The 23,086-nt window shown below is 38.1% G+C and overlaps 1 protein-coding gene across 2 annotated transcripts; it reads left to right on the forward strand.

Moving 5' to 3' along the window:
• The first annotated feature begins 244 nt into the window (after window positions 1-244).
• GPR68 (G protein-coupled receptor 68) lies at window positions 245-21,498 on the forward strand. 2 transcript variants are annotated; one of them, XM_081938266.1, is made up of 2 exons: window positions 245-467; window positions 20,211-21,498. In XM_081938266.1, exon 2 carries the CDS (start codon window positions 20,302-20,304, stop codon window positions 21,337-21,339), a length of 1,038 nt encoding a protein of 345 aa, XP_081794392.1. In that variant the 5' UTR covers window positions 245-467; window positions 20,211-20,301; the 3' UTR covers window positions 21,340-21,498. The 2 variants fall into 2 exon arrangements, with proteins under 2 accessions (XP_081794392.1, XP_081794393.1); XM_081938267.1 differs by having other exon boundaries at window positions 20,214-21,498.
• The last annotated feature ends 1,588 nt before the right edge of the window (window positions 21,499-23,086 follow it).

Raw genomic sequence — 23,086 nt, forward strand, 5'->3', positions numbered from 1 at the left:
CGGGAGCTCACTCAGTTACTCAGCCCTAGGGATTCGAACAGCTGAACTGGTGACCTTTCTGATCGACAAGCTCAGTGTCGTAGCCACTGAGACTGTAGAGAAGAAGGCCGAGGTGGGAAGAATAGATTGCTTAGGATTCTGTGAGAATGGGGTCTTTGTGGAATAAGAGTTCCAAATGAACATTTTGCTTTTGGGCTTTTCTGGACCATGAGAGGCCTTCACATGATAGCTTAAAGAAAATCTGGTGGTGTTTACTCCAATTCATCTGGGCAGGGCAGGGTTGTGGTACTGACAAACAAAGCAGCTGATCTGCTGCTGCTGCTCCTCCTCCTCCTGATCAGTCTCTGACAGTTCTCGTTTGGGAGGAGGTTAGTCAGAGAAGCCTCGCTTAAACTCCGATGCAGAAGCTCCATTTCACAGGCAAGAGAACTTTCAGCACTTCCAAGGAACTTGGCGCTTTTCTCTAGGTGAGCATCAACTCATTTTAAGAAATAGGTGTGAAAACTTGGTGGCAGCAACAGTTCAGTGCTATGTAGGTGTGAGTTTCCCTAAATAGTGAGATCTTTATTTCTGAACTTCTTTTAAGAGAAGTTGGAAACGGCTGGGATTAAATAGAGGATCCATAAATATGCCTTTGACCCCTGAAAGAGCCAACAGAGTTCCTTTTGAAATAACTCAGCTGGGTTTGTGTTCTTTATTTGAACTGAAATAGTGGGCAGCCAAAGTATTGAAATGGATGTATATTGCAAGTGGAGAGATTCCTGTTAAACTGAATGAAGTTTTGAATAGACATTGATGGGGGGTATGTTATAAAATCCTTATTTATAAGCGGAGAGCACTTGCTACTAAGCTACCTTTTCTAAAGAGTACGTAGCTACTAAACTACGTTTTATATTCTGAGGCAAACACAGACATTCCTATTGCTACAAGTTTGGTTCGCGCTCAGACGAAAGTGGGCCTTTTAAGTGTTACTTTTTGTGTTTTGATTGCTTTGTATTTGATTTTATGTATTTGGATTTTTTAAAAAAAAATATGCTGCTTTGAACGATCAGGTTGAACAGACTGACAGGATGCTAAATGAGGAAGTGAACAAGATAAGATGTCTGGGGTGTTAGAAATTCAGCATTCAAGAGAAGCTGAGTTACTTTGGGAAAATGTGCTTCAACATTTGGCAAACCTTACGAGAAACATCAAAAAGTTGTTCAGCTACTGGGCTACATTCCCCAGAATGCCAGCCAGAGCCACTGATAGACCAACAGAAGAAGACATAGTCGGAAGAGCTTAAGAAAGCCAAAACATCTTTCTCCAATGAAAGGTCAAGTATTCTTAGGAAGTCAATTCTGAATTAATAGTGAGACAGTTCAACAGCCGAAAAGATAAGAGATGACTCTGTTTCCTGAAACTATTTAAGCAGAAATTGGATAAGATTTGCAATGCTTAAATCTGGATTAAACAGACCATTGGATCAAGAGCTCTTTAGGGCAGAAAAAATATTTTCGCTCGTAGCAGCAAAGTATAAGAAATTAGCTCCCAGCCAATGTTTTCTATCTATCTGAATTTCACCTGCCTTAGCCATGAAAGTCAGTTGGGTGACTTTGGGACCAGTCCCTCCCTTTCTCAGCCCAATTCACCTCATAGGATTGTGGTTGTGGGGAAAATAGGAGGAGGGAAATGTTTTGGCTATATTTGTCATCTTGAGGTATTTGTAAAAATAATAAAGGTGGGATACAAAGAAATAAAAATACTTTCTGTTCTTTAAACTCTGCTACTTTTCTATGTCATTTAAACAATGAAGTGGAATATCTTTGTGTGCAAGAATGTACCTGCAAATTCAACATTTATATACATTTTTAGATCTTGATGGAGACTCATGTTTGTCACCATCACTGTTCACATGTCTGATCTAAAATGCGTGTCAGTAATGAATGTTTGTTAAACCTGAGTTGTATATATCACTGTAGATCTGGTCCTCCTGCTCAGACAAATTCCTCAGGCAAAAGTCCATTTACTAAACCTTTTTTTTTCACCACAACACCCACGTGGCAAATGAAGCAGTCATTTATTTTCAGTTTGTTCCATTGGACTGGAACAAATGTTTGCCAACTCAGTATTATATGCTATATATAGTTTTAAGCCATGCCTATTCTTTTAACTTAAAACTTCCCATTGTTTTCTTCTGCTTCAGATGTGACACATTTCCTATAAGCAAAATGCTTGCGTGCAGGAAATAGCATGGAAATAAGGCCAATTTTCTGCACGTGAACATTTAATGTTTCCTTAATAACTCCTTATGCTAGTAACATTAATGTGCATGTCATGGAACAGCAGGCATGGTAGTTAAAAGTATGCATGCACTGTTTGTCACCACTTATATCAGAGGTGTCAAACTCGATTTCATTGAGGGCTGCATCAGGTTTGTGTTTGACCTTGGGGAGCTGGGATGGGCATGAGTAGGGTGAGTGTGGTAGCATGACATCACTTGTGTTGGGGGACACCTATGGTGGTCCAACCGCTCTGCCAGTGAAAACGGACTCCTGAGCTCCGTTTTCAGCTGAGACGGCCTCCCGTAACCCCCTGCCAGTGAAAATCTGTGGTTGTAAGCTGAAGACTACCTATACATGCTTCCAAAAATTATTGAATTCATTTCACACACACATACACAAACATCGTGACTTCCTTCTTTTTTTTTCATGTAGCATTCTTTGACAATGTAATCCCCTCCAATATTTGTGGTCTGCCAAGCTCAGCAGCTTACAAACAGCAGTATATTGGAAATCCAAAATACAAGAACTTTTTAATTAATCAGAAGTGCAACATTCAATAAAAAGGTATCAATCTCTCTTATCACTTAAAATGCTGAACCTCTGGATGGGATCTCTGTGAGTGAAGGCTCACTATAAAATCTCTGTGTAAGTACAGGATCTTTGTAACGGAGAGATCCTCAGAATGTAGACAGAAGGTTTGTTCTCATGAAGGAGACAAATCAATTCTTTTATGTATTGAATTTACTTTCCTTCGGCACCTTTAAAAAATCCTGCCTCTCCATTTAAAATATTTTTAATGAGTTTGTCTTCTTTAACATAAGCTACTACTCAATAGCAAATTGTGCCTCTATGAATTAAAAATTTGAACAGCTTTTTTGGCAGCTTTTTAATATTTGTTGGTTTTGCTTTCCTGAAGAAAATGTTACATTTCAAAGCTCCGTATCTCCCTGCAGATATGAGGGTGCACCTTTGGGTTTCACATTGACGTTTGCACATTTCTAGTAAATGCAAATGGACTTTATGTTTACTTTTGCCTGAGCTCTATTAAAGAGCTTTTAAAGGTTAGTCATTTCTGATTAATCACCTATTTTAATTCTCTAAAGAACTAACTTCTAATGACACAAAACCAACAATCCGTTGGTGGATATTTTTTTAAAAACCACCGTCAGTATGGTGAAATATTTTCCTGGAAATGCTACATGAGAAAACATGAAACAACATTAAGAAATGAAGGAGCTGTCCAGCAAGGCAAAATTTAGCAGCTGCCGCCTTCTACTCTCAGGGGTATCACAAGGCTGGTTTTCAAGAAGCTTAGGATAACAAAGATTGTTTCATTAAAATCGAACATAGCTTCAAGGGGATTGAGTATATTAAAGCCCTTTTATTCTTTAAAAAGCTAAATATTATGGCCGCCTAGAGGTAAGAAAACGAACCACTGAGGGAAGAAGCCCCCCCAAAGCTGCCGGCATTGCAGCTTCCCCCGCTCCCTGCAGCTTGCAGCTTGCAAGCAGAAGAGGTCCTCAGCTGTTGCGAAGAAGCGGCAACTCTGGGTGTGCCATGCTGGCTTCATTCTCTTTGAGAGCTGCTTGCAAACAAAGAGGACTCACTCGGCAAAGACTGATGGTTTAGGCTTTTGGACCAGTGTGTGACCGGCCTGGAGGGGGGAAAAAAACCCAAATGACTAGAGAGGAGCAGTACGTCGCCAGTTCTCCAGAGTGCAGTCAGAAAGAGTCCAAGAGAGATCCGTTTTTCACAAAAACGGAGGCGTTTTTGCCTTCCCCCAGCCTCCAGAGGCACTTTGCAGGGTTCAGCAGAGCTGGGGGAAGACAAAAATGCCCCCATTTTTGCAAAAAATAGGTGAAAAAGGGCCATTTTTCACAAAGCCGGAGGCATTTTTGCCTTCCTCATCCCCCAGCAGTGTTTTTCTTACTGGGTAATTTACAGGCGCTCCCTTACCTCCAGCAAGGCTGAAGCACACACACACCCCTGGTCAAAACTTTTCGCCACTGTTTCGGTGGGTATAGCTTGGTGAGGGGGTCATGTGACTGTGTGTGAGTGATGTCAAGTTGGCCATGCCCACTCAGTCACATGCCCCCATCCAGCCACGCCCAGTGAACTGGTAGTAAAAAAAAATCAAACCCACCCCTGATCTATATTTATGTCTCTCTATATATCTATATATCTCCCTGATATATGCCATTGTTCATCATTAGCAATATTTTTAAAAGTTGTAATCTTCACGTTTTAACATTTCTGGTTTATCCATTTGTATTATATCTTTTCATTCTTCTTTCATGTTCTCACTTGTAATTGTTTATGCTTTTTCCAAACTGTTCAATTAAAAAAAAATTTTTTTGTTGCATTGGCACAAAAATCCAATAAATGAACTTATAGAAAAATTAACAGAAAATAGAACTTAACCCCCCTGGAATTTATTTTTCTTAAATATGAACTGTTTCCTCCCACTGAAAACATGAGCTGGAATAAGACCTGGGAAATCCAGACCCAAGCCTGGCCTTAGCCAGGAAAACTCACAGTATGATTTTGGATCAATCACATTCTTTCAGCTCAACCCACTGCATAGGGTTGTTATGAAGAAAACTGTAAAAAGAATCCAGTGTAGAATATATTGGACTCCAAAAGAAAAGGCTAGATATAAAGCTAGCACATAGAAAGGCATCTGGCAAAATTTTTCTAATAATTATTACAGTATCTCTGATGGATTATAATTACTGTTATGAGAAGAGTCTGTTTTCTCCGGATATTTGGGTTTCCTGTGAGTGATTTAACGGGAAAGAAAAAAGGCACACTGTGCCAGGAAAAAAAGCAAGATTTTTAAATAAGAAAATAATTATGGGCAACTAATCTTCAGATGACATGGATCATTTCTTTAAGCCATTGTATCACAAACCTGAAAAAGAATGTGCACTTTTCATGCTAAAATACTGCACTGCCCTAACATTTGCAAAGAATGAGAGTAATTGACAGTATTTTAATAGTATCAGGAAACTTCCAGAATTGGAGACAGGTATCTGGCTGAACACTAATTTCGCCCCTAGGTGATCTGGAGGATCAGAAAGCTGCCGTTGAAACATTATGGTGTGATTTAGTAGAATTCTTGCTAATGCTCTTACACTCTTGAGTAAGTTACAGGATTATTCAATGTAATTGCACACTTCTTTTTTCTGAATTTGAAGCAGTAGAAGGCAGAGACGGTAAAAGTTTAGCAATAAGAAAGTATGCACATATTTGCAGTCATGCTCTCTCATTCTCACACATGCACGCACACACATGCGCACACAGGCACACATATGCACACAAAGAAATTAGTGAAGATTCCATTACATAAATTTCCACTTCCAAATATCTAAGCCTTTCAGGGTTTTATTGAATTTAAACTTTTTCCTTTTGTAAAAAGACAGGGGTAAGGTAGGAATTAAGTAATTCAACTTTCTCCCTATTGCCTGTACCCATTTGCCTTCTCCAACATTATTATAGCATTGTGAATGAGTACCAAAAAAGTTTTTGTTCTGGAATGCACCCTGTGGGACAAAGGCACTAAACAGCTCATACATTAGAAACTCTTCATTGGTTATTCAAAGTTTTGCAAATAATGCTGTGATTTGTAAATTGTACTGGCACGTAGGAAAATCAGAGAAAAGAAAAGAACTTGATGATGTTTTCGATAAGACTGTATTCAAGGCAAGTGGAATCTCAAGGTGATTAAGGAAAAGGTTTGAAGGAGGTTCTGTCTGCTGGCTTTTGCATATCTAAGATGCTTCCAAACTCATATTGCCCGTTTCTGTGTTGAATGTAGCAAAATTAAAATACTGCACATGATAGCACACATTACCCAATCTTATATTTAATGCCACACACTCTAAGAGCTGCCTCTGGAAACAATTAAATACTTTTTCCAGTGCTTAAGGAATTTTACTGACCATTAATCCATTTACTTGCTGAATTTAAAATACTTATTTGGAAAATGATAAAAATAAGCTTCTAGCGAGCTTAGAAATCCAGAGTTTTGCTCCACTTCCTAATTGTATCTGTCTGGCCTCCTATAGTTTGCCCCATCTTACATTTTATTATGCTATTTTTATACTGTTATGCTAGTACCATTTTCCCCTTGATCAAAGGTTTCCTCTGCCAAAGTCTGAGTTGAACCAGGATGCCTAATTGATTGCCCATAATTCCTGATATTTAATCCTAATGTACTGCTAGCAGCAGGCAACCCGTGACCATCAAAAGTAGATATGTAATTTTCCTGAACCGACTGCATCTATTGACAAGAAAATTCAGTCACGGTTCCTCAATTGCGAATAATGCCTTCCAGAAGTTTTGCATGGACAAACACAATAACAATTCTTTCTTATAGTGAGAGCTACAATACTGTACCTCTTGATTAACTGTAGTCCCGGTCCTATTTGTTGAGGCAGAATTGGCCGTCGACGAGTGTTTAAAGAGCTTTTCTTTTTGTGTGTTTACTAACTAGCTATATTTGGATATAATCCATGGTTCATGTTGCAACTTGCCAGCAGGGTTGTATCTATAAGAATAGAACCAACAGAGGAAATTATTGAGTTAAACAACACAATAGCATTTGAGTTCAGAGTAAACAGACTGAAAGGAACTTATATTGATTCAGGCATTGTCACATGATAGGTTAAAAATGACTTGTTTTGAACATAAAGGTACAGTCAATATATGTGCTTAAGTTGCCCATCACTATATAAGATTTAGGCACAGAGTTGGTTCAAATTAAATATTGGATTTGTGGGAACAAGCTGATAGCTAATAATTTACTCAAAATTTTATGTGCAACATATGGTGCCATATGTCTTTGCTGGAATAACCCATCACAATTACATTCTGTCTTATTTGTATCATTATATTTTGTATAGATCAGTAATCAGTAAGTTTTTTCATGTTTTTCAAAGGAGGAGAAAAGAGTTACAGGATCTCCTATATTAGATTTAATACTTACTAACAGGGAATAAGTTAAAGAAGTTAAGTGGTAGGGACCTTTCACCACATTGGAGACAGGAAAACCAAAGAGAGTCAGAAAAAAAAGGAAGGTGCTTGACAAAACAGTGTGGTTGTACCGAGAGCCTTCTGATGAACTGAGAAACAAGAAGGACACATTTTTTAAAAAGTATATGACATTTTTATATAACAAGAATAAAATATCAGGAAAGAGGCAGAATATGCATGGATGGGATCAGAAATGCTAAGGATCACCAGGCATTGAAGCTTGTGATGAATGCCAAAAATAACAAAAAAGGATTCTTTGGGTATGACTAGGGCAGGGGTGTCCAAACTTGGGAACTTTAAGACTTGTGGACTTCAACTCCCAATGGGAGTTGAAGTCCACAAGTCTTAAAGTTCCCAAGTTTGGACACCCCTGGACTAGGGCAAGAAGAAAGTTGAGGAAAAAGTTGGACAACTAGATGGAGAAGGCAAATGGTTACAGGCAATAGGGAGGAAGTTGAATTGCTTAATTTCTACCTTGCCCCTGTCTTTTCACAAAAGGAAAAAGTTTGACTTTCAGAAGCAACACTGGGGGGGGGGGGAGAAAGGCAGACATAAACAGTGACGAATTGGTGAGAGAATACTTGGTAGCTTTGACCAGATGGATTACATCCCAGGGTGTTAAAGGAACTGGTCATGTCACATGAGAGCCAAAAATTGAAATTTTTGAGAAGCCCAAAATTCAGGCTCTGTGCCTGAGAAGCTCTGGAGCTCAAGCCATGTGTCAAAGGACTAAAGAAGTGCCAAGGTTTTCACAATATTTGGGAAATATTTGTAGATCCAGGAAACTACAGACAACTGTCAGCTTAGGATCTGGGAAAATCTTGGAAAAACATAATTAACCACTATATTTGCAAGCATTTAGAAACAAACAGAATGAGTACCAAAAGGCAACATGGATTCGTTATAAAAAGTTCAACCCAGATAAATCTTATTGCTTTCTTTGACAATATGACTAAATTAGTGCACCAAGGTAATGCTGTAGATGTACAGACAATCCTCCTGGGGTTCTGATGGCAACTAGGACCAGAATTTTTGCCATAGCTAAGCAATGTGGTTGTAAAACTCAATGACATGTGTCTGAATCACTTAGCAATGACAATACAGACAGTCCTGGTTGGCATTGTATCCCCAAGATGGGCTTGGCACTAAGCAGGAAGTGGTGAGGTCTCCACTAAGCAGTTCAGGGATGCCACACATGGGTAGAGTAAGTTGTGAGAGGCTCTGTGCAAGCTGCACATGAGTTGGGGGAGGAGGTGGTGCACTGCTGCATGAGTGCAAGGGAAGGAGAGCATGGCTATGTGCAAACAGAGAAATCTGAAAGAAGGCATAGTGCAGGTGAGTTCAGGGATTCCAAGAGAAGAAGGGTGCAGCATAGTACGCAGGAAGGATGGAGGAAGATTTATCAGAGCACCTTGCAACCTTTAGCTTCCCCACTGAATTTGTGGGATGCCAGCAGGGAAAGTTGTTAATGGTGACTGTATGACCATAGAGAGCTGCAACCAGTGGGAGCTAGTTGGCAAGCACCCAAATTGTAATTGAGGTGCAACAGCTGGGATTTTAAGGAAAGGTCATAAGTACTGCTCATTCAGCACTGTCAAAATTTTGAATGGACACCAAATAGACAATAACTGAGGACCGTCTGTACTGTTCTTAGTTATTTGATGAAGTATACCAACTTCTTGATAAACTGCAAAATTTGGAGTGATCCATCTACCAGATGGATTCATACTTGGCTGAACAACCATAACCGATCCAATTTGAAAATGAAGAATTTTCTGACTATGAGAATTATTAACCAGTGGAAAGCCTGCCTCCAGAAGCTGTTGATGTTTCATTAGTATTCAAAATTGGACAGCCATTTGTCTAGGATAGAAGGATGATTTCTGGACCGGATGACAGGGGGATTAGAAGACTTCCAGAGTCCTTTCCAACCCTATGATTGTACCGGTATGTCACTTTTTATGGCTTGTGACCTGCATTGTATAAGCAGACCAAGTTTTCTTTTTCCTTTTTGTATTAGGACTAAAACAGAGGGTAGAAAATTCTGTTTCGGAATATGGAAGGAGAACAATTTAATTAAAGACTTTATTCTTGCCCCTTTGGCTAGCATATCGACAAGGAGACTGTTTTATTTTCTTATCATCTATCAAAGAATTTTAAGGCTTTGGGGAAAAAGTGAAATTATCTTGCTCACGTTTGTAATATGATGAGATTTTCCAAGATTGTCAGTGCTCTTTAATTTATGAATGAATTATTATAATACCAAAGAGAAATTCATACTTACTCTGAATTAAAAGCCAGATGGAAGTAGAGTTCTCTGTGATTTTAGTCCTGTCACTTTTGCATTGTCCCACCTGGCTGGCAAAAGCAACCAGAATGGGGACTTTCAGAGTACTGACTGAAAGAGTGTCTGATATTCACCTTTTTCTTATTCTGATGCTGGGAACAATTGCACAGCCCGTGAGTGCAGTGTGCATTCAAATTTGCAGAAAGATATGCTTCACTTTGTACCATGTGGCAGTTGCATCATTTTCTGTTCACTTATGAATTAATTGAAACACATAATTTGGTCAGATATGCTAACATCTAAAAAAAGGAATAAGACCCAGAGGCAATTTAATTGTTAACCAATGCTAGAAAGAAGTCTTCACATCAAGTAATTTATGGGTACACTTGACTGTGCCAAAAATAAGTAATTGTATTGCAGAAAACCACACAAAAATATGGACCATATGTGTAGGAAAATTCCAGCTTCAGTTGGGGAAGGACTAACAATATCGTTTTAATTTCTGGAGAAAATATGAATAGGTTCTATGGGGAATTCCACATAGCAGCTTGTTTCCCGCGCTGTAGTTGCAATGGTTTCATGAGTCAATACCTGAAACTCCAGTCCAGATTGGAGTCAATTGTCTACAATGTTAGGTTATTGCATTGTCTAGATTATGGCCACTGGAAGATCTGGCTGGTTTTTTCCTAGCTTTTGCCCTTCCCATCCATGTAGGGAAGTTCAACTCTGATTCCTTCTGAGTGGGCTGGTCTCCAATGCCTGACTTTTCCTTTTGGAGCTGTTCCTTTTTCATTAGTCCTTGGATCTTCCCTTTGCTTTTCCAGATGTTTGCATACATGGATACCTACCCATCACCCTCTCATATTATCTCCTTTGAAACTAAAGCAGACCCTTTCTTTTTTCTTTCTTGTTCTTTTTGTTCTTTTGCGGCAATAATCAAAGTGATGAAAGGGGAACCCCCCGCTCTCTGTTTCCTACCTTGCTTTGAAGGACCATGGGAACAAGGAAGGACTGGTAATTCAGCTTCATAAAAACAAAGTAGGGTAGCAGCATTCCTACCTTTGAGCTTAAAAATGTTTTAAACAATAAATGAAAACGTAGTTTTGCAGTATTGTGTGAGCAAGGGCTGAGAAAGCAAGGGGAGCACGCTTTATCCAGTAGGCAGCAACTGAGAAGGGTTTCCACTGGCTAATGTAAAGTTGAATGAAGCCCTCATTCTCCCAGTGAGGATGGTTTGTTAACTTAACGGGCCATTCCTGGATCAACCATATTACAAAAAGAGCAACTGCCAGCTAGCAGAAAAGAGCAGCCTGTCATCAAAGGACAAAATGGCTGCCCAAGGTAACTATCAGGAAGGGGAGACGGAGACGTGCCAGCCACAAAAGCTGGGCACTGGGGCTGCTGGAATGGAACAAAGTGCTGGAGACCATCTGCTCCGAAGGACTTAAGATGATTTGGAGCACAAAACAACAACAACCCAGCTTTTAATTGAAGCTGGGAAACCCAGGTATATTTGCCATGAGCTGGGAGTGGGAGGAAGGCAATTTTATTCATTCCTGCACCCATAAAACAATGAGAGGCCTGAACTGGAGTGTATAAGAATGTATAATCTGTTCCAATACTGCTCATCAATGCTTGAGATTTTACTGCCTGAGATATTATGAAAGGTGACGTTTAGACACTTGAAATATTTGTATAACCTACAGTCCTGATGTTTTACGCATCTTGCTGTACTGATCTAAGATATCTGTATTGTGCTTTCTCTGTTTGCTTGTGCAATTTTCAAGCTGCTTATATTAAAATAGGTTTAGTGTGAGGTAACTTGTTGTTCTTATTCTCTCTGCTTGAGGTGGCTCAGCTGTTGTTGGCTGTAGCCCAGTTCTCTTTTTAGTTGGTTTCCTGTTTAACGTTGGTTATTTAATTGCATATTGGGAGTGCAGCAGTCAGTGTTTGAGCCTGTGCCTGGTAACATTCTGGTTTTGTTTAAAATAACTTGTATAAATATAATATAAGCTTCACTTTGTTTCAAATAAAACTCTTACTTGGCAAAATCAACAACAGACTTGGGGGATGACTGAACATAATATTTTACAGCTAGGAGAATCATTTTATTTCTCTATCTCTCCTTTTTACAACAACTTGTGAGGATAGGATATAGTGATAGGTCAACTAGACCTCTAGCGCTCCATTGAAGTTACACAGCAACTAGGTCAGGGTTAACAATGTTTTCCATTATTAACTGCTGGTGATAATCAATTTATTGAAAAAAATATTCACTGGAATAGATACTCTCTTTCTTTATCTTTGTACTTACTCTTGTTTTCCGCATCTGGTCTTTGAGATCACACATAATCTCTTAAATCTGCACTAATCAATTGATCCATATTGCCCAGAATCATCAATACATATCTGAAACACCACTCTAGAATTTCAAATATTTTTGTAGACTTCTCAAAAATTAAACTGGGTAGATTCTGCTGAAACAGATGTATGCTGTCATGTTGCTTCCGTTTTATTGGTTTGATATTATTTATGTGGCATCATGCCACATTGTTCTTCAAATATTATATTCAGCATGGTTTTAATTGACAGGCAGTCAGTTACAATTGATAGGGGCCTTTAAGCTTTGATAGATATGAATTGCATATTTTAGATTGAATAAGAAATGTGTTTTGGTTACATTCAAGATTTAGCCTTTGTGATTTTAAAAAAGGAAAATAAATTATTGATGGAATCATTCATGCTGCACTGTACCCTCAATATCGGTAATACTCCTACAACTTTTAGGTGAAAAAGCCGTTTTAAAAATTATAGCCATAACTTTCATGTGAATGATATGCTCTTTGATTAAAAGGAAGCCAAGCAGACACAGAAATTCCAAGTGTAAATAAGGTCAGACCTCTACTTGATATAATGAGTAATATATGTCCTCTTTAAGGGAGAAATTGTGCACTGCTGAGTAATTAGCCTATTGTTTATGTCTCATTTAAATATTTCAGTCCTGTTTAAAATGGCAATTTCCAGAATATATCTGTGGTTACTTACTCATGTGTTATAGCTGTGCAAGCCAGTATTCAAATTCCAACTAGTGTACAATATACAGTTCTTCCTATGTCTGAAAAGTTTCCATTTAAAAAAAAAATGTAGAAAGTTTAAGAGAAACAGCATTTGAAAAATTGGAAATGAAACAAACAAAAAATTATCTCCTTCCTATTCTTTGGTCCTTTCTCTTTTCAAGGATACAACATGGCAGACAAACCAAGGCATGTTGTGGTCTCAGTCAAAATGTTTGCCCCAACAATCAAATTGAAATCTGGTGAGAGGCTAAACCAGGCAAAGGTGAATTGTAAATTCAGGTAGTCCTCGGCTTACAACAGTTCATTTAGTGACCATTCAAAGTTACAACAGTGCTGAAAAAAAGGACTTAATCCCTATAATCATGTGATCAAAATTCAGACACTTGGCAATTGGTTCATATTTATGAATAGGGTTACAGCATAAGGATCATGTGATTCCCCCCTTTGCAACCTTCTGATAAGCAAAGTCAATGGGAAAACTGGATTCACTTAATAACCCTGTTACTGAATTAACAACTGCAGTGGTTCATTGAACAATTGTGGCAAGAAAGTTCGTAAAATGGGGCAAAACGCACTTAATAAATGGTTCACTTAACAACATAAATTTTGGGCTCAATTGTGCTCGTAAGTCGAGGACATCCTGTACAGCACTCAAACCTCCCTGTCAATATACTGTAGAGGGCAACCAGGATCTAAATTTGGATCTACATCTCCACTGAGGCATGGGCTTTAGCACATATGCTGAAGATTCCTTCAACTCCTCCCTTCCTAGATAGGCAAACGTTCGCGTTTTGTTTTTTTAAAGGACAACAAAGGCAGAACTCTGGGAAAACAGCAAAAAGTATTCTTAAACTGTACTTGAGCTGGGAAAGCAAATGGAGTACATGGTCTTCCCAAAAGCTCTGATAATTGGTTAGAATAATTGCCAGGAAGTCAAGGAAGGACCGGGAAAAAGAAGCAGATAATTTTGTTTTCAAATTTGACAAAAAAATTGCATGCATTTTTTATAAATCCGGTTTCACATTTAATCCTTTTTTTTTTTATTTTACAAAAGTTTGATTTTGTTTGTCTTCTTTGAGATTGATTTCCAGAAGGGAGAAGGAAGATCTCAAATTCTAATTAGACATGTATATGCTACATTGCTGGGAGGTGATGGCTCAGTGGCTAAACACTGAGCTTGTCAATGAGAAAGGTTGGCAGTTCAGCGGTTCGAATCCCTAGCACCGCATAACAGAATGAGCTCCCGTTACTTGTCCCAGCTTCTGCCAACCTAGCAGTTCAAAAGCATGTAAAAATGCAAGTAGAAAAATAGGAACCACCTTTGGTGGGAAGGTAACAGCACTCTGTGGGCCTTCAGCGTTTTGTCATGCCATCCACATGACCATGGAGATGTCTTCGGACAGCGCTAGCTCTTCGGCTTTCAAACACAGATGAGCACCACACACTAGAGTCGGGAATGACTAGCACATATGTGCGAGGGGAACCTTTACCTTTATTTATACTACATTGCTACAGGCTAGGGTCAACTAGAGAAGTTATTATTTCTCTGACATTTATCTTTTTACTGCAAGTAGAGTCACACAAGTCACAAGAACCCTATTTCTCCTATACACCAGACATATGGGGACTTCTTGGAAGATACTGTAAGTTGAAGTAGCAGGAACTATTAAGTTGCTACTCAAAGGCAAGGAAACAAGACCAGCTTATCTAGAATAGATCTTTTGGAGAGAGGTTTGAGATCTCCAGACTTTTACCCCATTGGCTCAGCCACATTATGTATGTTTTCTCTGAACTGGTGCCCTCCACATACCATTGGTCAGGCTAACTAGAAATTATTGTAGCTGACCTCTAACACATCAAAAGAATACCACATTGGGCAAAGTCCCCCAGGGAGGCTGTTTTGTCCATTTTCTCCATTAACAGCACATAGGGTACTGTTCCAAAGGTGCTTTTTCAAGAGGCAACTGGACTTTCTTTGAAGACATTTCGCTTCTCATCCAAGAAGCTTCCTCAGCTTTTAGTCCTTACATAGTGTATTTTTATCAAATGGCATTTCAAAAAGTATGTAAAACATATTTTTGATGTATTAATGTTAGAAATGACATTCAATAGCATGTCATGGTAGCCTTACCCAATTTGATGTTTCCTTGATATGTTAGATTGCAACAACCATCATCCTCCATCTAAGTCAAGTTGAAGAAAGCTGTACTACTGAATTGTTATGAGGCTTATAGAGCGTTTGTGCTCACCGTTTGTGCACAGTCACAAATGCCCTCGTCCTTTCTCGCCTGGAGTACTGTAATGCTCTCTATATGGGGCTGCCCTTAAAGAGCACCCGGAGGCTCCAGCTGGTCCAGAATGCGGCTGCACGGGTTGTCATGGGGGTACCTAGGTGCTCCCATGTTACACCCCTTTTAGGCACCCTGCACTGGTTGCTGGTTGTTTTCCGGGTGCGATTCAAGGTGTTAATTATGATCTTTAAAGCGCTCCGTGGCTTAGGCCCAGGACACTTGTGAGACCGCCTACTGCCACCGGTAGCCTCCCACCGTCCAGTACGATCCCACAGAGTTGGCCTCCTCAGGGTGCCATCGGCCAGGCAATGTCGGCTGGTGACCCCCAAGGGAAGAGCCTTCTCTGTGGGAGCGCCTTCCCTCTGGAATGAGCTGCCCTGGGAGCTTTGCATAATTCCCGACCTCCGGTCCTTCCGGTGGGCCCTAAAAAATTGGCTTTTTCAGCAAGCAGGCCTGGCCTGAATAGAATAAAATAAATTATTAATTTTAAATTGTCAATTTTAATTTAATCCCAAATTTGATGTAAATTGTCAATTGGAGGTTATTGGATTTCCTATTTAATCTTTTTTTAACTTTTGTCATATGTGTTTTCATGTTGTACGCTGCCCTGAGTCCTTTGGGAAAAGGGCGGCATATAAGTCCAATAAAACCAAACCAAACCAAACCTGTAAAAACATTCAATTGCAATGGGAGTTACTGTAAAGTAAGTCTTTAGTAAAAGGTAAAGGTTCCCCTCGCACATATGTGTTAGTTGTTCCTGATTCTAGGGGGCAGTGCTCATCTCCATTTCTAAGCTGAAGAGCTAGCGCTGTCCGAAGACGTTCTTTGTGGTCATGTGGCCGGCATGACTAAATGCCGATTGCTCATGGAGTGTTGTTACCTTCCCACCAAAGGTGGGTTCCTATTTTTCTACTTGCATTTTCACATGCTTTCAAACTGCTAGGTTGGCATGGTTGTTTCCTGACATTGAGATTTGAAAAAATACTACACACATTTCCTCACAGTCCAGTCTGTTAATAATAGAAACATTGCCCAACCTTGGTATGTTCCTTTGAACCAATGCTTTGCTTATTTAAAAAAAGTTTCCTTTTCCCTCCTTGGAGATTCTTTAGAGGGTTTTTTAAAGTTCATTTGAAAGATGTTACTTCTACTGACCAATCTGAAGACATCAAAGTGGCCCTCTTTCACAGCACACTTACCAACTGGGTTAATGTATCTGCAGTAGAATTAATGTGTTATGGGAACATCAAAAAGGGACAATTGACCTGGTGAACTAAATCTAAAAGTCCTTTGTAGAGTTAAGCAAATTCCATTCATTTTGCCATGCCATGGAAACATCAAAACTCAGTCAATCTAATCATCCAAGAAAAAAAAAGAGAGTTGGAAGTGAAGAAGAGCTTAAAAAATAACTCCATTATGGAACTCACTTGTAGTACAAAATCACTTCCCAATTCCTGATTAATTGCACTAACTCAGCCTAGTGCTGCCTGTTTGGCCAATGGGGAAAAGACTAGTGATGCAATGTAGCATTGCCAGTACTTTTTGATGCAAAAAATCAATGGAGGAGGAGGAGGAATGTCCTGCATTAAGTGATTTCTCTGTCTCTCTGTGTGTGAGTGTTCATGTTAGTTATAACAATTGATGACTGTTTGGACTAGTCCTTGCAGCTTTCTTGGCAAGATTTTTGGAAGTGGTTTGGTATTGCCTCTTGCTAAGGCTGAGAGTCTAGCTCAAAATCACTCAGCTGGCTTCATGTTGAAAGCAAGATTAGTATTCAGAGTCTTTTGCTTTCTAGTCTAGTGGGTCAACCACCACACCAGACTGGCTGTTTTATCTAAGTCAATAGGAATCCCGTATTTTAACAAAAGGAAAATGAGTCATTGAATGAATTGTGTGCTGGCAGAACCATCAATAAAGGCATTCGATAGTGTCTGCCTGGGATAAGTGGGTTTTGGGAACAGGGCCAATGTTCCATCAACTGTCCTTCAGCATACCTCTTATCTCCAGAAAAGCATTTTTGCCACTTTCAAATATGGGATGTTCTTTCACTGGGAACCTCAACCAAGTGTGAATGAGGGAGAAAGAAACACTTTTCCCCATGGGAGGAATTCTTTCTTATGCCTTCTCTGCCCTTGCACAGTGTTCAGTTTTAGCAATTGAAATATACCTAAAACTAGAACAACAGCATCTGCGTTAGAACATCAAACATTGCATTCTTCCTTCCTCAGGAACTTAACTTCTTCCTTGACAATCCTGGAGCAGCTACATCCTGATATTTGTATTTGGACTGTTTACATTTTCTCCTTTCTTCACTGTTTCCTTCCATATGATCCCAAAGACCTTCTGTAATGGAGGTTTAAGCCCAGGGCCCCCAAGACCTACAGCCACCCTGAAAGGCATCTCCATATCATACATCAACTTGCTAGCAAGTTGACAACAATCTGATTTGCCTAGGTTTATTACCAGACCATGTGGTTACAGTTCCTATACTCAATGACTCTTCTTTACTTTTTTCAGTTTTTTCCTCACAACCATCCCCAACAGAGTAAACTCACAGAAGTTATGGAGGTTTTTTGTTTGTTTATTTTTGACAAATCTGTAGCTCACTATAGTAAAATATTTGAAATTTGGAGGAAAGAAGTAAGTTATTTTTGTTAGTGTATGATTCACTTGGAATTTGGGCTGCTATACACAATCTTTGCTTTGGTGCACCAGGTGAAGGACTTGGATTTTTGACTTCTGTATTGAAAGTTAACAGCCATTAGATTGGCTGTGTTCCTTATGAACATCTGATTTTATTTAACCCTTATATTGCAGTGAATGCTGTTATAATCTTTGAAAGAATTATCTATTTATTGTTTCGTCTTAGGCATTTCGTGGCTATCAACCCATTTCAGATCCATTTATGAGTTGGTTAATAGATTAAATAAGCAAATAAACAATTACATATAATTTTTAGAGACTCCAGTAATTTAGGCAGAAACTTTGAATCCCATAGAATGATAACTAATGGCAAAATCCTTGTGCTTTGCATTATATACTGTAAGGGACTCATTTTGGAGGTGGTTAGTAAATTAGTATGCATTTAAACCCCCCACCCCCATGTATGCATTGGTTATTGGCTTTATTAATGTTTTAATTTTGATGCCCAATGTTTCAATCTTTTGATTTATAAAACATTGATCTTTTATATTATTAAGAAAACATTGTAATCTGCCCAGAGTTGCTTGATAGTGAGATAGGCAATATATACATTTAATTAATGAATAGTAATATACATAATAATAAATGGCATAATTATCTTAGCATATCTCAGAACTCACCAATAGGTTTTTACAGCTGCTTGGAAGAACTATAACACACAAACCAACAAAATCTCTCTGAAGCATTTTAAGTAAACCACAGACCTTGAACCAAAGAAGATAGAGCAGGAGTTATTTAGAAAATGAAATACATAAACTGTGAATAACAAATAGGTAGAACATTAAGAGAACATATTCAGGAGTACCATAAGCAGTTAGAAGACATGACAGAACCTCCTTAGTTTCACTGTGGACAGATACGTTCAACCATAAATTTGCCTCGGAAGCCACTGAAACTCTAATTTGGACCAAGAATGCACAAAAATCCCTAATAAACTGAGATTCTGATAAATTATCAACCAACAGACACATAAACCTAGACTCAACCACTGACTAGTTCAATAAAATAGTCAAAGGTTAACTTTGTAAGAAGTTAAAAACAGCATAAAATCACTACATCCCTCATCATACAGCAATTAATCAACACCCGGATAAAACAAAAGGGGGCAACCCATCAGTGAAGCAAAAACTAGAAGTTACATAGAAAACAAAAACACCTAACAGTAGAACTGACCTAATCATATACAAGTCCAGTACTGGATTTACTGAGGTCCGCTAATCAACAGCAAGACCATAGTACTGAATATGTTACCAAGGTAGGCAGTGAAACATCTTTAACTTTAACTTTAACTTTTATTTAATTTATAAACCGCGCCCTCTCCCAGAAGGGACTCGGGGTGGTGTACAGTCATATTAAAACACAATATAAATACAGATATAAATAAATATAGATAAATATAGATGGAGGAGGTAACATATAAACTGTACAATAATAATTAAAATTAAAATTAGAGATACATTAAAAACTACCCCTAAAAAACTACCCCAGAATAAAATGTTTGCCAGGAGGTTAAAAATGGGACTGCAAAAATAGAAGCAGTCAGAACTCTTGGGTATGAACTTCATTCAAATCTTGAACTAAATATAATCTCCACTAAGTATCTGAACTTTTGTGTTATATTTAAAAAGGTAATGATACCTTTGGTTGCGCTCAGCTCCTAATGACTTCATCTATGTACTACCTAATAGAGACTAGCTTTCTATAATACGGTATCAACAAACTAATGAATTACAATTTTGCCTGATGTGGCATATACGTAAATTTGGTCAATATAACTTATTGCTCAGTGTCAACAGCTGAATTGATCTTATGTAGAATTAATTCCGCTGCTGATCATTATTTTCTATTTTTTTAATTGATTATGGATAGTTTTTCTAGATTTGTATATTACTTTTTAACTTGTCTTTATTGTATTGTTTTTATTTGTTGTCAGTTACCCAGACTTGCGTAGATGAGATGGGTAACCATACAATTAAAATTATAGAACTATAGTATTTATGTTACTCAAAGTCTACCTGTATGGAAATTTCCCTTCATCATATACACACAACTATCCTATAATTAAACTCGGTTGAGATAGAATAATTAATCTGGGGACACCCAGGGAATTCCTTCGCTAGGACTATCAGACTTGGGCTGCAAACTCCAGACAGTACTAATGACAAGATAGCAGAGAATTTTTTGCTGCCACTTAGTGATCACCAGATCTTGGGAGCCCTGTTCTGATAGGCATTAAGTGTGAATGTGAACTCTCAGTTTTTCTACTCTAAAGTCCACCACTGTCTCTCCCCATAGCACAAAGTGAGAAAACAGATTTAATTAAGTAAACCTAATTACAGGTGAGTATATTATGACGTAGTGAGTTCTGAACTCAGTCAACTGTCATTTATTTAAGAACTGATGGTTCATTGAACCATTGCTTGCTATGATATGGGACCGCTCACTAAGTTCAAGAGTTTTAGGTAATGGAGTATCGCCTTTGTGTTCCTGGATTATGAAAAAAACTGATCTATTGTTGAATTTAATAAGGATTGTTTTGTGACTTTTCTTGCAGGAGATTACAAGCACTGATAATCGTTTAAAGCAAATGTAGAGTGAAATGGTGGAATAAAAAATATGTCTGCTGAGCTAACAGACTGCAGAACATGGGGATTCTTTCAGAAGAGATGATGGACAATAGCACCGAGGACTGCAACATTGATCATATCATACACCAGAAATTGTCACCTGTGATATATATACTTGTCTTTGTAGTAGGACTCCCAGCCAATTGTCTCTCATTGTACTATGCTTACTTGCAAGTTAAGGTCAAGAATGAATTAGGAATATACCTTTGCAATCTAACCATAGCTGATCTGCTTTACATTTTCTCTCTACCTTTTTGGCTCCAGTATGTTTTGCAGCATGACAACTGGACTTACAATGAACTCTTGTGCAAAATTTGTGGCATCCTCCTTTATGAAAACATTTATATCAGTGTGGGTTTTCTCTGCTGTATCTCCATTGACCGTTACCTTGCATTGGTGCATCCTTTTCGTTTCCAACAGTGTCGTACAATGAAGGCTGCTGTGGTGGTGAGCATTGTCATCTGGACTAAAGAAATGCTGACTTGTTGGCTGGTTTTTAAACATGGAGAAGTGAGTAAAGACTCGGAGAGCCACTTAGTGTGCTTTGAGCATTATCCCATAAAAATCTGGGAACATAACATAAACTTTTACCGTTTCACAGCTGGTTTCCTATTTCCATTTTGCCTCCTTATTTTTTCCTACTATGGAATTCTACGTGTTGTCCAGAAGAGTCATGGCACTCAGAAAAAGAGGAAAATTCAAATTAAACGGCTAGTTTCAAGCACAATCTTAATTTTCTTAATTTGCTTTGGACCGTATCATGTTCTTTTGTTAATACGCAGCCTACTTGAGAAGAACTGTGAATTTGCTGCCAGAATCTTTGACATCTATCATATTTCTCTTTTGTTGACTACTTTTAATTGCGTTGCAGATCCCATACTATATTGCTTTACAAGTGAAAATACCTACCAGGATTTTGCCAAAATAGGAGGATCTTGTTTAAAATGCCTAAAATGTATTCCAATAGAAAACAAGGAATCCTATCCATTAAATACTCCAGAAACCAGGAAAAAAGACAACAAACAAGCTGATCTGGAAACAGGATTGGTTAAATAAACTCTATGTTATTCATAAAATAGAAGTATGAACTCTTTCTCTCCAAAATAGTGATGTAAGTTCTCCATGCATAGATTTGCTTACTTCACTTTTTTACATCTAAATGTAGATATGAGAATCATTACAGCCTGCAAAATGGTTCATAATTTAAAAATACAATAAAATCTGCTATACTGGCATTCTTTCCATGTGGGGAATTCCCTTCTTCCTTTTAAAGAATCAGTTTCATTCAATTCAAACTTCACCCCAATGTGTTAGATAGACAAACTATATTAACTTTGAAATTTATAAGGTATTCAGAAACATACACTTTGAATAAAAATAATATTCTAGATTTTAATAATGTATTCTTGGAAAGTTGACGTCAAAACATACTTTTATAATCATGTGTTAAATCTAGCAACTAGTGCGTGTGTCACAGTGTCTAAAGTTTTTCAGATCCCTTCTACAGTTACATGGTTCACACATTGTGCTAAGCAACTGGTTGTGTTTTCAAAAACTAGCCACACCAATTTTTATCGCAGTATCTTGTGAAAACCCAGCTTATGTGGTTATTTTGTTAACAGGGGTGAAATTCAGCAGGTTTTCACAGGTTCTGGAGAACTGGTAGCGGGAATTTTGAGTAGTTCAGAGAACCGGTAAATGACACCTCTGGCTGGCCCCACCCACATCTATTCTCTGCCTCCCAAGTCCCAGCTGATTGAGAAGAAATGGGGATTTTGCAATATCCTTCCCCCTGGAGTGGAGAGGGAATGGAGATTTTGCAGTATCCTTCCCCTGGCACGTCCACCAAGCCATGTTTACCAAGCCATGACATGCCACGCCCAACAAGCCACACCCACAGAACCAGTAGTAAAAAAAAATTGAATTTCACACTGGTTTATAGTTAGGAGTTCATGCAAACCCATACAACTAGGTTAATTTTTAATAATCCACAACTAGATCAATTATTAGTAACCTAATGTAAACATAATATAGTTTATTTGGTTTCAACTCAGTCTATTGTATGAACATAGATTTATTCCTGGCCAATATTGGAAGTCGGTCAACTGAAAGTTATTTAAAAACTGCCTTAAACAATCAATGTCATTGCAAGATATGTGGGAAAAAATTAAATGCCTGTTCTTTAGGGGCATTTAAGAAAAAATAGTATTTATTTATAATTAGTGCTATTTCTATACTATTAGTGTAGAATAAACAGCAAAAGTTAGTTTTGTAACATTTGTAAATATTATTTGGATTATGTGTAAGGAATTAATTTGAGAACTGCCAAACAAGCTTTAGCAGTAATCTTATGTTTGTAAATGTTTGAACTAAAATGTTACAGTTGTTAATTCAAACACTTCAGTCATATTTAGATCAGAATTATTGTGGATTTCTCAAACAAAAGTAATGAATATTAGGAATTTTAGAATACTAAAAAAAGGGGAGGTATTAATGCTTCTATGTTAATCTATGTTAAATCAAACTTGTTAAATCATGTGGTCCAATATAAATATTCACAGAATAAAAACTGAACCTGAAATGAATTGCATACATTGCTAAAATATATTCTTCTCCAAGAAAGACTGAGTTTGTTTAGATCAATGGTTTATTAGTAGTTTTATGCAACAAAATTCTATACTAAGCCAAACATCTAAACCTGCATTTATCTGTTGGTTATATTTTGCTTTATTTGGAATCTTTATACAGTAATTCTTTCTCCACTTTATTTCGCCCCTAATGTGCTTCTTAAGTCAGGGGACAA

This window comes from Natrix helvetica (assembly GCF_964273705.1).
Source record: "Natrix helvetica genome assembly, chromosome: 1".
NCBI classification, from domain to species: Eukaryota; Metazoa; Chordata; class Lepidosauria; order Squamata; family Natricidae; genus Natrix; species Natrix helvetica.